The sequence below is a fragment of the Suncus etruscus genome, chromosome 10 (assembly GCF_024139225.1).
Source record: "Suncus etruscus isolate mSunEtr1 chromosome 10, mSunEtr1.pri.cur, whole genome shotgun sequence".
NCBI lineage: Eukaryota > Metazoa > Chordata > Mammalia > Eulipotyphla > Soricidae > Suncus > Suncus etruscus.
In genome coordinates, this window is record NC_064857.1 from 80,149,397 (window position 1) to 80,163,607 (window position 14,211).

Here is a 14,211-nt window from a genome sequence, read left to right on the forward strand (position 1 = left end):
GGGCTGGAGAGATAGCATGGAGGTAAGGCGTTTGCCTTTCATGCAAGAGGTCATCGGTTCGAATCCCAGCGTCCCATATGGTCCCCCGTGCCTGCCAGGAGCAATTTCTGAGCATGGAGCCAGGAGTAACCCCTGAGCACTGCCGGGTGTGACCCAAAAACCACAAAAAAAAAAAAAAAAAAAAAAAAAAGAAATAAAAATTAAAAAGAGACATACTTCAGCCCTTTGAGAAACTATCATTGCTCTACAAATCTATCATTTGTTTATTTGTCACTGGGTGGTGCTGGGGATACTACTCCCGGCTCTGTGCTCGAGTTAATCCTGGTAGTTCTCTGGGGGCTCTATGTAGTGCCAAGGATTCTAACAAGGGTTAATGGAATACAAGGTATGAACCTTAACTCTTGTACAATGTTTTCATTATCGTCAAACCTCATTTAAACTTATTAATTATTAAAGCTCAAAAGCTTTGCCTTCTGTGGACACAGATAATTATTTATTTTTTAATTTTTATTTTGACCAAAGTGGATCACAAATCTTTCACAGTAATTTTTTAGGTACATAGCGACATTGAATCAGGGCATTCCCACCACCAATGTTGTCCTCCCTCCACCCCTGTTCCTAGCATGCATCCCATATCCCCCTCCTTAACCCCCTGGGTTGCTAGTATAGGAGGTCCCCTCTGTGTCTAGCATGTTGTAGATTGGGTGTCGATTCTGTGGTGGCTTTAGATTTGGTGTTTGTTTAAGTCTGATCTTTTTTTTTTTTTAATAATTTTAAAAACTTGATTACACACACACACACACACATTAAGTCTGATCTTTTATTTTAGAATTTTTTAAAAGAAACTTGATTACACACACATTGAGTCTGATCTTTTATTTAGAATTTTTTTAAAAAATTTGATTCACACACAACACACACACACACACACATACACACACACACACACAGAGACACAAACAACACAAGCCATCCCTTATCCCGATTTCTCCGCCCCCTTTCCAAATCTCGTTCCGTCTCCCGCAAATCTCGCGAGAGTCCCAGTTCTCAAGCCTTCTCCCGGGAGCCCTCGCTCTTCCTCTTCCGCCAGCGGCTGTAGGTGAGTGCTTTGCGGGGAATGTCTCGGGGCGCCGAATCCTTCGGGTATCGCCGCCATCCTGGCCTCCCCGGCGCCCGTGACTGGTTCTCCGTGAGAAGGACCCTTATGGCTTACGGATTCCTTGCTGCAGGCCTTGCTCCTCCGCGAAGGGCCGTGTCCGGTCGGCCCAAGAGTTGGCCGGCCCTTCTCCCCTCTGCCGCGGCGGCGGAAGGCAGCCATGGGCCGCAGTGGGGACGGGGGGTGGGGGGAGCGGCGGAGGTTTTTGAACGACGAGTGGTGGATGATGACTTTGGGCCACGAGAAAACCCGGATGCATGAGCAGCCGTGCCCCGCATGCTAGGCCGCGCCTATGAGGGTTGGTTCTACTTGAGCTTTTCGGTGGACGGTGGTTTAGCCGCTGCACTTGGGACCCAGAAGAGAGCCGAGTTGGTGTGAGCCGGGTCTTGGGGACCCTTTGGGGTCCGCACCGAGCAGCCGGGGTGCATGCATGCATAGACACGCGCCCTTGGCCCCTGACGTTGCACGCTGCTGTCTTTCTTGCAGGTGATCCCGCCGAGATGGTGCGCTATTCGCTGGACCCCGAAAACCCGACCAAATGTAAGGCAGCTTCTCCCTGGGTGGTGTTGGGGATTCTCCTCCTCCCGGGAGGAGGAAGAGTGTAGGGTAAGAAAGCCGGAGAGCCCGAGCATTAACCCCCTCTCTTTTTGTCTTCTCCCAAAGCATGCAAGTCCAGAGGCTCGAACCTTCGCGTTCATTTCAAGGTAAGCTTTACGACTCGATTCCGTGCCTCTATGGTTCCATGCCATCCTCATTTGAGGAAAAAAGGGGAGCTGCGATGATGCCTATCTTAGGACACCTTTGGATTTGCCGTGAAAACAAAACCAATTCTGAGCAGCCTCCCTTTTAAATTCGACTAGCCCCCGGATTCTATTTCTTGATAGAACTACCCGGAGCCGGGCCGGTGAGATAGCATGGAGGTAAAGCCTTTGCCTTGCATGCAGAAGGACAGTGGTTCGAATCCCGGCATCTCACATGATCCCCCGTGCCTGCCAGGGGCAATTTCTGAGCATAGAGCCAGGAGGGACCCCTGAGCGCTGCCGGGTGTGACCCAAAAACCAAAAAAAAAAAAGAACTACCCGGAGCCCACCCCCAATCCTGAATGCAGAGCCAGCAGTTAGCCCTAAGCATCGTTGAATGGCCTGAAAGAAGATTTGCTTGAACTTAAATAGCTTAAATTTAGGGATCTAGGATTGTGTATTCAGCAAGGTGTTTTCAGTAAAATCGTTACAGCGGGTAAAATGAGTGGAGGTTCGTTTTAATGTTTTCAGCCTGGGTCTGACTACTCCCTAAGTTGCCCCACTCCTCGAAGCCTTTTTTTTTTTTACTCATGGCATGTGTTTGTTTGAAGATTTGAGGATTTAGGTAAATATTTTAGTTTTTAATTTGAGGTTCTTCTATTTCAGAACACTCGGGAAACGGCTCAGGCCATCAAAGGCATGCATATCCGAAAAGCCACTAAGTATTTGAAAGACGTCACCCTGCAAAAGCAGTGTGTGCCCTTCCGGCGTTACAATGGTGGTGTTGGCAGGTGTGCCCAGGTGAGGATTCAGGGTTGCCTTTTGGGAGGACTTAAAAACTCTTTCTGGTTGCTGTGATGACAGTCTTAGGACACCTTTGGATTAACCATGAAAAGAAAAATCCTCTGAGCAACCTTGGATATTTGGGTACTGGGTGAAATTACCGATTGGGTTATGGTAAGGTTCCTTTAGGAAAATGATGGTCTCTGTTTTCTTTCAGGCCAAACAGTGGGGTTGGACACAGGGTCGTTGGCCCAAAAAAAGTGCTGAATTTTTACTGCACATGCTTAAAAATGCAGAGAGCAATGCTGAACTTAAGGTATGAGCCTTCAATGTTATATGCTTACAGCTAGGATGGTGATTGGTGTGCTGGGGGTGTTTTGTTGCCTCCCTGTAAAGAATACAGTACCTTTAAATTTAGTTATGAAGCTGGAATTGTTTTCAAATATCCCATATGATCCCATGAAACACTGCCCAGGGTAACCTGAGTGTGGGGTTTTGGGGGGAGGGGCAAACTGCTCAAATAATTGTGCTTAGGGCTTAAGGCTTACTACTGACTAAAGACAGGGATCACTCCTGGTGGACTTGGAGGAAAATATGAGGTGCAGGGGATTAATTAAACGCTAGTTGGCCAAGTGCAGGGCAAGCAGCCTTGCCTTCTTGCCCCATCTCTTTGACTCCCCAAGTGTATTTGTTAGGTATCAAAGCTAGTAGGATTTAGGGGTTACTCTAAAGCCCCTGCTGACAGCTTCACATATGGAATACATTACCATAATGATATAGCAAAAGTGGCTTGTTTACTCAAAATAACAAGACAGCTAAAACTCACTTCTAATAATGAAGATACTGGGAAAGGGAGTTTATGAGGTTATTTTTTACCTGTTACCTTAGTTTTTTTCTATTTGGAAATCTGGACCCAGTATTGGAATAGGAATAAAACTTAGACCTGTTTTAACTTTCCTGACCACTAAAGCTGTGCTTCCGAAATGGAAGTGTTCACTTTGAGGTATAAGACTTGACTCTATCAGACTTAGGAACTTTTAGCACTCACTCACTTGTTTTTAGAATGTTTGGGTGTTAAGGATGAATGTTATCTGAAAATTAGTGGGCTGGCTTTCAAAAGTGATTATTATCTGATGCTGTGATTTGTGGTAGTAAGCATGTTTACTGCATGTTCTCCACCCATCTTTTAGGGTTTAGATGTTGATTCCCTGGTCATCGAGCATATTCAGGTGAACAAAGCACCCAAGATGCGCCGCAGGACTTACAGGGCTCATGGGCGTATTAACCCATACATGAGTTCTCCCTGCCACATTGAGATGATTCTGACTGAGAAAGAGCAGATAGTTCCTAAACCTGAAGAGGAAGTTGCACAGAAGAAAAAGGTAAATAATTACTTGTTACTTGGGTTTCATTTTTGTGATCTTCAAAATATTGGTGGTTGCTATGATGACTAACTTAGGACACCTTTGGAATAATCATGAAAGAAAACTGTTCTGAGCAACCTTTCTTTTTTTTTTTTTTTTTTTTTTTTTTTTTTTGTGGTTTTTGGGTCACACCCGGCAGTGCTCAGGGGCCACTCCTGGCTCCATGCTCAGAAATTGCTCCTGGCAGGCACGGGGGACCATATGGGACTCCGGGATTCGAACCGATGAAAGGCAACGCCTTATCTCCATGCTATCTCTCCGGCCCCATCTGAGCAACCTTTCTAACCATTTTATGGATCTCATTCGTTTCTAAACTTAGCAATTGTGTAAATGAAACCTAATTTCTGCTGATTCTTACCTTAATGTCTGGCAACTTGAACTTCTTCCCCTATTCCCCTATCTGCCCAAATTGAGCTTATTTTTCAGTAAGAGTAATTTATGTTCCCTAGTCATTTGTAATAATTTTTAGTTTTCCTGTCACTTGAATGTTATTCTCTGGTTTTTGCTGTTATAAGCACACATGGCAAATTTCATGCAGATAAATCCCGACACCACAAAATACTTGGTTTGTTTTAAGCTTCCGGTTCTTCAGAGTGGCTTTTACTGAGAGGCTTAAATTGTTTTCTTTTCCCAGATCTCACAGAAGAAACTGAAGAAGCAAAAACTGATGGCACGGGAATAAACTAAGCATAAAATAAATGGATCTAACTAAACTGTTTGCTGTATTTATTAGTAAAACTATTTCAAGTGCTTTTAGAAAAGGGATCTCCTCATATTTTGAATTAAATCATTTTAATAATGTACAGAATTTGTTTATGCTTTCAGCACCACAGTTTTTAGAGCTTTATTATACACAAATCTTGTCAGGGTTAACTCAACACTTCAATAGATAGTGGCAGCACCCAGCAATGCACAGGGCTTGCTCTGATGTGGGAAGTGGAGCCCTAGTAGGGAGTATGGTAGGGGCCACCCTACCTGCTATTATGTCTCCTGCCCATGATATTCCTAATTTGTATGATGGGTATCTGTTACTTTTTGGTTTTTGGGCATACCCAATGGTGCTCATGGCTTACTCCTGGTTCTTTGTTCAGAAATTGCTCCTGGCAGGCTCTGGGGATCATAGGGGATGCCGGGATTTGAAGGCTGACCTGCACAAATGCCCTACCACCTCTATCTGGGCCCTGGATTTTAATGTTCAACTAATTACTGGTTTTTTTTCTACCTTGTTGGGCTTCATAGAAGTATTTCTTGGGACCAAAGTGAGTGATGTATAATGGAGTGCTTTTGCAGCTGGCCCTTGTTAAACAGCCAGTGCTGAGTATAGCTCATTGAGGAAATAACCCCTGAGCATTGGTGTGGCCAAACCCATCTTAGTAGTTCCGCCAAATCTGATGATCCAGGGTGTTTCCAAGTAATGCTTGTTGGTGCAGAGCGGTGGGTAGCACAGTGGTAGGACATTTATTTGTCTTGCATGCAGGATGGACCCCAGTTACATTCCCAGCATTCCATATGGTCCCTCTAGTCTGCCAGGAGCTATTTTTGAGTACAGCTGGGTGTGGCCCTAGAACTAGAAAAATGCATGTCTTTGGAACTCTTGTGGGTCAATGTGCCTCCCTAGGTACATGCCCAAGAGGGCACTGATATCGATGGGGGAAAAGGGGGTGTTGGCCCCAAACCAGAGGTGGCTAGGTGACTGATGACCTGTAGGAACCAGGTTATGTTTTGGATCCAGACCTGCACTGCAAGCTCCCTTAACTACCCAATTGGGTCCTCTAAGAGCCCCTCTAAATGGAAGTGCAGTGAGAAGAGTTGAGACTAGAGACTAGCCTTTCCAGGACCACGTTCTGGAACTCACAGCCACTATTCTGAGTGTGACGGTCCCTGACCCGCTTGTGATGCCCTCTAGCCAGAGGAGGGGCCACAACTGTCAGCAATGGGGGCGGCGGTAGAGGTGGCCACACAATCCAAGAGGCTGGTTACTTCCGCGATCGTCCATTCTAGCGGTGAGCTGCCCCGTCTTCCGCTCTCCTACGCACTTGCGGGCGGCGACGCCGGAAGTCACCGCCCTTCCTACAGGAAGTCGCCGCCTCTTCCGGCTGACGCAGCGCTCCATTGTCGACTCCATTGGCTCGCCCGCGGCTCGTCCCTCCCACCGGAAGTGGGCTGGGGGTCGCGGAGCTCAGGGCCGGAGGAGGCTTGTCCGCTGCGGCTGCCGAGCTGTCTTCTAGCTCATCTCGGCCCTCTCCGCGGCTCGTCTCCGGCCCCGCTGCGCCTCACGGTATTCTGGGTCTCCCGCATCATCCCCCGCACTCCGGGCCGGGATTCGGGGCGTCCCTGCTCCTGCGGCCCCGCCATCCCCTCTCCGGGCCCTGGGCTGTCTTCGTGGTTCCCGGCCCATCCTCTCTGTCCGGGCCGGCCAGGGAGGTCACCTACGGGTCCTGGTCTCCGTCCATCCTTTAGGTTTTGGGGTCACACCCGGCGGCGCTCAGGGGTTCCTCCTGGCTCTGCGTTCAGAAATGCTCCTGGCAGGCTAGGGGGGAACCCTATGGGATGCCAAATGGGATTCGAACCACCAGCCTTCTGCATGCAAGGCCAACGCCCTATCTCCATGCCATCTCTCCGGCCCCCCACTGTGTATTTTAAAGCCCATTGGTCATAGCCATTTGCTACTTTGCTGAGTTAAGCTCAGAACTATTGTTAAGAATTCAGGGGGAGGGGCCGGAGAGATAGCATGGAGGTAAGGCGTTTGCCTTTCATGCAGAAGGACAGTGGTTCGAATCCCGGCATCCCATATGGTCCCCTGTGCCTGCAGGGGGCGATTTCTGAGCTTAGAGCCAGGAGTAACCCCTGAGGGCTGCCAGGTGTGACCCAAAAACCAAAGCAAAAAACAAAACAAAACAAAGAATTCAGGGGGAAAATAAGTCTTCCTTTTGAGGTTAGCGGGGAAGGAGAGCATGATGAGAATATGATTAGTAGTCTGTAAGTCCTAAGCTAAGTAAGTAGTAGCTTGAAGTAGTTTACTTAAAACTGAACGAACTTAAAACTCAATTATAGAAGTGTTCAGAAATCTTTCATGATAAGGCCATTCACCTGCTTACTTTAGTGCCTCTAGCATTGCCAGCTATTTTGAAGGGTTTAGTCATTTTAGGGATTTGGTAGAAGAGGCTTAGAAGTTTCCTTCGAGTTTTGTAAAGGGAAAAGGCCAGCTCATTGAGCTAGTAAACCAGGAATGGAAATTCTAATCTTAGCCACCTCTGGTTATTAATTTTCTCTCTTGTAAACTTGGAATGGTTCTATAAGCTTTGGGTCTGTGGGTGTTTGATTTTCATTTCTTCTTCTTCATATTGACAGCTCTTAATCGGTGCTTTGTACTCTTGTTTATCTTCTCCCTGCTACATCCCTGTTTGGTAGTGTGGAAGTAATGAAATACTGTAATGTTTTCTTATGACATAAGGAAATTAGGGCACAGGAGGATATACATAGATTGCCCAAGAACATCGTCTAGAAACGGCAGGTTTTAAATGCATCCAACTGCCAGCTCTTCTGCTTGATGAGCTGAGATAGCTACAAGACCTAAACCAAACACATCTTAAATTCTAGCCTGAGGAGATGGTGCAGAGGTCTGGACCTCTGTATATTTTTGCATGCAAGAAGCTTGATATGATCCCCAGCACTCCTGATTGTAAACCCCAACCATGGAGTCAGTACCCCTAAACAGACAACAGATTTTACCTCTCTTTGGCCAAATACAGTGATTTTTTTTTTTTTTTTGAAAGCTGAAAGGTACAGGGTTCTTTAATTTTTTAATTTTGTTTTAGTTTTTGGGCCACATCTGGTGTTGCTCAGGGGTTACTCCTGGCTCTGCGCTTAGAAGTCGCTCTTGATTGGGGGACCATATAAGTCGCCGGGACCATACCCAGATCCATCCTGGGTCAGCTGTGTGCAAGGCAAAAACCCTACCACTGTGCTATCACTTGGCCCCAAATTTTGTTTGTTTTTGTTCTAGGGTCACACCCGGCAGCGCTCAGGGATTATTCCTGGCTCTATGCTCAGAAATCGCTCCTGGCAGGCTCAGGGGACCAAATGGGATGCTGGGATTCGAACTACTGTTCTTCTGCATGCAAAACAAATGCCCTACCTCCATGCTCTCCAGCCCAAATTTTATATAGTTTCATAAATTTATGTCAGCATGAATTTATACATTCATACTTTTTTTTTTTTTTTTTTTTTGGCCATACCTGGTGACGCTCAGGAGTTACTCCTGGCTATGTGCTCAGAAATTGCTCCTGGCTTGGGGGACCATATGGGACTCTGGAGGATGGAATCATGGTCCATCCTAGGCTAGCGCCTGCAAGGCAAATGCCTTACTGCTTACACCACCGCTTCGGCCCCTTACATACTATTGTTTTCTTTTATTTATTTGGGGGGGGGGTCATACCCAGCAGCGCTCAGGGGTAACTCCTGGCTCTACACTCAGAAATCACTCCTGGCAGGCTCACGGGACCATATGGGATGCCTGGACTTGAACCACTGTCCTTCTGCATGCAAAAACAAACCCCTTACCTCCATACTATCTCTCCGGCCCATTACGTACTATTCTTGAGTAAACTTAATTCTCTTTCACACACACACTGTTTTTTTGGGCCACACACAGCGGCAAGGCAAACACCTTACCACTGTGCTAACGTTCTGGCCCCCAATTTTTGTGGGGGTTGATATTCAGGACATCCTAATGGCCTTTGGAGTTTATCTCACACCACAAAACAAGTAGAAGTCCTTGTTATCTAGTTGTTTTCTGTTTTGTGACTCCTTTTCTTTATCTGAAAAGGGAAAATACAGATGTTCCCAGTTTGATCGACATTTTCGTTTGCCAGATCAAACTCAAGATTCTCCTTTATGGGGCCGGCGAGGTGGTGCTAGAGGTAAGGTGTCTGTCTTGCAAGCGCAAGCCAAGGAAGGACCTCGGTTCGATCCCCCAGCATCCCATATGGTCCCCCCAAGTCATGGGCAATTTCTGAGCGTTTAGCCAGGAGTAACCCCTGAGCATCAAACGGGTGTGGCCCCAAAAACCAAAATCAAAACAACCAAAAAAATATTCTCCTTTATGCAAGGCAAGCCCTTACCTGCTGAGATCTGCTGTTGGCCTGCTTCTGAGTTTTCTGATGATTCAGTGGGTTGATGTACACAAAAGACCTTTAGCATCCTAACCTCCAGCCGTTGTCATCTGGATTATGATTGAGGAACATTTGGAAAGTCTGACATGCTTCAGTCTTCTCCCACCTATTCTATACCTTGCATTGTATTTGTTTTGTTTGGGGGGCTTTACCCCATGGTGCTCTGGGATGACTCTTGGCTATGTTCAGGGATTATTACTGGCAATGCTACAGGGACCCTAAAGGGGTGCATGTGATTGAATCTAAATTGACCTTATACAAAGCAAGTGCCTTGCTTGCCGTAGCCTACTTGGTTCTGCCCAGGCAGCATTTAAATGAACTAAATGTGCTGTACTCAGGTCTTAGACTTGGATCTGCTTAGACATCACTCCTAATGGGGTTCAGGAGATTATATATGATGTTGGGGATTGAGATGGAGTCAGTTTGATGCCAAGCTCCTGCCCTTTCCACTGTTCTACCAAGCACAGTATGTTTTGATTTCAGTTTCCTGTCAGTGCCCTTTCTAGGTCAGTAGGTTCCTCTCTTCTGAACTAACGCTTCTTACCCCCACTCATAGGCAGCAGTGCAGGAGCGTGGCACAATGGTGTGCATTCCCTGTATCGTCATTCCAGTGCTGCTCTGGGTCTACAAAAAGTTCCTGGAACCATATATCTACCCGCTGGTGTCCCCTCTAGTTAGTCGGCTGTGGCCTCGAAAAGAAATACAGCAAGTCAATGACCATGGCAAAGGGGACTATAAGGTAAGAGCATTACAAAGAAAAGCAGGTTTCTGGTACCAGATACTTCTATACCTTAAAGCTCTTCTTGTTTGAAATAGGATGTGTGTGTGTGCCTTTGTGTCTGTGTCTGTTTGTCTGCATGTCTTCTATATCTTAAAGCTCTTTCTTGAAGTAGGGTTTAAGGTGTATGTGTGTGTTTAAGTAATTAGTGCTTATAAACTAAGGCCTTATTTATTGTTTTTTGGGGCCACATCCAACTATGCCTAGAGCTTACTTCTGGTAGGGTTTAGGGGACCATATGTGGTGGTAAGGACTGAACCCAAGTTGATCATGTGCAAGGCAAGTGCCCTACCCCATAAACTAAGGAGCTTGTGTAGGCTGTTTTTGTTTGTTTGTTTGTTTAGTTTTTGGTTTGGGGACATACCCAGTAATGCTCAAGGGTCACTCCTGGCTCTGCACTCAGGAATCATTCTGGAGTGCCCTGGCGATTGTATGAGATGCCTGTGATTGAACCCAGGTCAACTATGTCTGAGACAAGTGCCTACTGTGTACTACTATCTGACCCCTAATCTAAAGTTTTACTTTTTTTTTTTTTTTTTTTTTTTTGGTTTTTGGAATTGGGTTTGGGTTACTCTTGGCTCTATGCTCAGAAATCGCTCCTGGCAGGTTCGGGGAACCATGTTGGATGCCAGGAATTGAACCTGGGTTTTTCCTATGTCAGCAAGGCAAATGCCCTACCACTGTGCTATTGCTCTGGCCCCTTAATTCAGGATACTAATGAATTATTTTTTTTTTTAATTTCCTGGCTGGTGAGAGTAATGGTGAGTAGCTAATGTTGTGAAAAGAGTGATAATGAGCCAGTTTTATGCAATGATAACTTTGGTAGGAAAGTTTCTCAGTGGGGCTGGGAAATAGTTTAGCAGCAGAACCTTTGCATTGCGTGTGTTAGCCCTAGTATGATCCTTGGCACCACCAAAAACAGGTGTTTCATTGGAAGGGCTGTAGAAGTTTTTTTGCTTGTTTTAATTTTCGCCAAATTGCTATCATTTTATTTGTTGTTTTTGGGGAGGCCACCCTGGATATGCTCAGTGGCTGCTTTTGGCTCAGTGCTTGAGTGTCACTTGCAGGATTGTTCTGGGAATAGGCAGTGCCAGGGATGAACTGGGGTCAGCTTCATGCAAGGCAAGTAAGTGCTTTACCTCCTGTGCCATCTCTAGAAATGTAAAGTGTTTGGGGGAAAGTGGTCCATAACCAGGTGTGCTCAGGGGCTATTTTCAGGGCTCCATATTTGGTACTGGGGATAGAACGAGGGGAGCTATTTGCAAGGCAAATGCCTTTCCTCTTATACTAACTCTCTGTCCTTAGCAGTAAACTATTTTCATTCTGAAGCATGTTGTCTATTTTTTAAAAAGACCTATTTTGTAATCAGTGTCTTTTGTTAACAATAATTTTCTAAAATGTTTTTTCATTTTAGGGTGCAGCTGTAAATGAATTACCAACAAAGGGACCAACAGATATTTGTGATAAAAAGAAACAATGAAGGAGGGCCCCCCCCCTCGGATTTTAATGTTGTGAGAATGGACCTGATCATCAGAAGCACCTTTTTTTGTGACTATCTCTGACATTTCTCTCTGAGATCTCAATATGGGGTAGGGTAGTGATTCACCTGCTAAATGTGGTATTTATATTTAAGATGGATTACATTGTATTTAATGACCTCATTTCCAAGTTTTCATTCCCACTAAATTAGCTTTTGTTTCTATTATTCCAGTTTTAAAGAATATGAATAAGTAGGTTGTGCTTGAGGACACTTACACTACTAAATCAGGACTTAAAAACCCTTGACTTCTGGCTTTCATTTATGTGGGTTATGTCGTTTGCTGGGACTTCTTTGTGCTCATATAGAGTTTGGGTGAAAAATAATTTTACCATGAAACTGCAGCAAACTGCAGTGATGAAAAGGGTGTGGATGAGTTTCTGGAAGGAAAAATGACTGGAATCATAAAGATATAATTATTATATATTTAAGCTTTATATACAGAGCAGCTTCATTTAGCTCATGCAGCTTTTTCTTTTTTTTGGGGGGGGGGTCACACCCAGCACCCCTCAGGGGTTACTCCTGGCTCTACACTCAGACATCACTCCTGGCAGGCTCTGGGGACCATAGGGATGCTGGGATTCAAACCACTGTCCTACATATGCAAGGCAAATACACTACCTCCATGCTAGCTCTCCGGCCCAGCTTTTCTTTTAAAACTTATTTAAAAGGAAACCATTTTTTATTTGATTTTGTTTTTGTTTTGTTTTTTGTTTTTTTTTTTTTTTGTTTGTTTTTTGGTCACACCCGGCAGTGCTCAGGGGTTACTCCTGGCTGTCTGCTCAGAAATAGCTCCTGGCAGGCACGGGGGACCATATGGGACACCAGGATTCGAACCAACCACCTTTGGTCCTGGATCGGCTGCTTGCAAGGCAAACGCCGCTGTGCTATCTCTCCGGGCCCCTTGATTTTGTTTTTATCAGCCACATTCAGTGATGCCTGGCTCTGCACTCACGAATCATTCCTGGTTGCAGTGCTTGGGGAACCATATGGGATGCTGGGAATCGAACCTGTATGCAGGACAAATGAGCTCCCTGCTATACAGTCTATTCTAGCCCCTAAAACAATACCAAAGATGGGCCGGAGAGATAGCACAGCGGTAAGGCGCAGAAGGGCAGAAGGGCAGAAGGGCGGTGGTTCGAATCCCGGCATCCCATATGGTCCCCGAGCCTGCCAGGAGCGATTTCTGAGCATGGAGCCTGGAGCCTGGAGTAACCTTGAGCGCTGCCAGGTGTGACCCTCCCCCCCCCCCAAAAAAAAAAAAGAATACCAAAGAGTACCATGTTATATCAGAAAAGCAGGATTAGGGGCAGAGTGATAACACAGCGGGTAGGGTGTTTGCCTTACACATGGCCAACCCAGGCTCGATCCCTGGCATCCCAAATGGTCCCTCAAGCCTGCCAGGAGTGATTACTGAGTGCGGAGCCAGAAGTAACCCCTGATCGCCACTGGGTATGGCCCAAAGACAAAACAACAACAACAAAGACAGGATTATAATAGCATGATGTCATCTAGGTTATGGTACACAGTGATTTTTTTTTTCCCTTATGTTTTCAAGGGAAGATTTCTGGGAGCCCCAGGTCAGTCGATCCTGGGATAGCATGTTTTTTTTAAGCACTTCAGATGATTATCCCAAAACAAAACAAGGACCTCCTCCCCCCCAAAAATTGTATTCTATCAGTTACTGATGTTGCATCACAAGAGGTCTGAAATGTGGGCTGCACAGCAGAGATGTGATGAGACAGTTCTCTTCCCAGAGCCTTTTATTCCTGGAGTTCAGAGTAGGGCTCTGGAACATGTGGATCTTCATTGTGCATTTGTTGATTCCCATCCTAGGAAGAGAAGTAGAAAGGGCCACCAGTGAAATCCTGGATCTTTTCTGAGGTCCTGTTAAAAGATATGTCTAGTCCAGTCATTGGGCTCAGACTTTATTTGAATTAAATGATAAAGTTTCAGGGACGGAGAGAGCACGGAGGTAAGGCGTTTGCCTTTCATGCAGGAGGTCATCGGTTCAAATCTCGGCGTCCTATATGGTCCCCCGTGCCTGCCAGGAGCAATTTCTGAGCCTGGAGCCAGGAATAACCCCTGAGCACTGCCGGGTGTGACCCAAAACACACACACACACACACACACACACACACACAAAAAGATAAGGTTTCAGCTTTCCTGCTTTATACTTGAAGCTTATTGATTAGTATGCTTTAGCAACTGCATTTTGCTGATTAATTTACATGGTTATGGGGCCGGGCGGTGGCGCTAAAGGTAAGGTGCCTGCCTTGCCTGTGCTAGCCTTGGACGGACCGCGGTTCGATCCCCCGGTGTCCCATATGGTCCCCCAAGCCAGGAGCAACTTCTGAGCACATAGCCAGGAGTAACCCCTGAGCGTTACAGGGTGTGGCCCAAAAACCAAAAAAAAAAAAAAATTTACATGGTTATTTACAAAAATTATGTTTTCTAAGTAACATATTGGAGAGGTAAATTGCCTGCCTGGCATGGAGCTGATTCCAGTGTTATTCCTGGCACCTTATATGGTCCCCTGAGCATTGCTAGGAGCAATCCTGGAGCACTGCATATATAGTCAGTCCCCTGAACACACACGGCCTTACTCTTTAGGTACTG

The 14,211-nt window shown here is 45.9% G+C and overlaps 2 protein-coding genes and 3 non-coding genes across 5 annotated transcripts; all 5 read left to right on the forward strand.

The window, feature by feature from the left end:
• Positions 1 to 1,095: 1,095 nt before the first annotated feature.
• Positions 1,096 to 4,828, forward strand: RPL17 (ribosomal protein L17). The gene is made up of 7 exons (XM_049781579.1): positions 1,096 to 1,099; positions 1,643 to 1,696; positions 1,820 to 1,860; positions 2,563 to 2,697; positions 2,897 to 2,995; positions 3,870 to 4,061; positions 4,738 to 4,828. The coding sequence occupies exons 2-7, from the start codon at positions 1,657 to 1,659 to the stop codon at positions 4,783 to 4,785; spliced, it is 555 nt and encodes a 184-aa protein (XP_049637536.1). The 5' UTR covers positions 1,096 to 1,099; positions 1,643 to 1,656; the 3' UTR covers positions 4,786 to 4,828.
• LOC126021032 (small nucleolar RNA SNORD58) lies at positions 1,930 to 1,995 on the forward strand. Its single transcript, XR_007499654.1, has one exon. It is a non-coding gene; the product is annotated as a small nucleolar RNA SNORD58 (small nucleolar RNA).
• On the forward strand, positions 2,746 to 2,810 carry LOC126021029 (small nucleolar RNA SNORD58). Its single transcript, XR_007499651.1, has one exon. It is a non-coding gene; the product is annotated as a small nucleolar RNA SNORD58 (small nucleolar RNA).
• On the forward strand, positions 4,118 to 4,181 carry LOC126021031 (small nucleolar RNA SNORD58). The gene has a single exon (XR_007499653.1). It is a non-coding gene; the product is annotated as a small nucleolar RNA SNORD58 (small nucleolar RNA).
• A 1,420-nt stretch (positions 4,829 to 6,248) lies between the features above and the next one.
• On the forward strand, positions 6,249 to 11,840 carry C10H18orf32 (chromosome 10 C18orf32 homolog). The gene is made up of 3 exons (XM_049781584.1): positions 6,249 to 6,381; positions 9,834 to 10,016; positions 11,470 to 11,840. The coding sequence occupies exons 2-3, from the start codon at positions 9,858 to 9,860 to the stop codon at positions 11,533 to 11,535; spliced, it is 225 nt and encodes a 74-aa protein (XP_049637541.1). The 5' UTR covers positions 6,249 to 6,381; positions 9,834 to 9,857; the 3' UTR covers positions 11,536 to 11,840.
• The last annotated feature ends 2,371 nt before the right edge of the window (positions 11,841 to 14,211 follow it).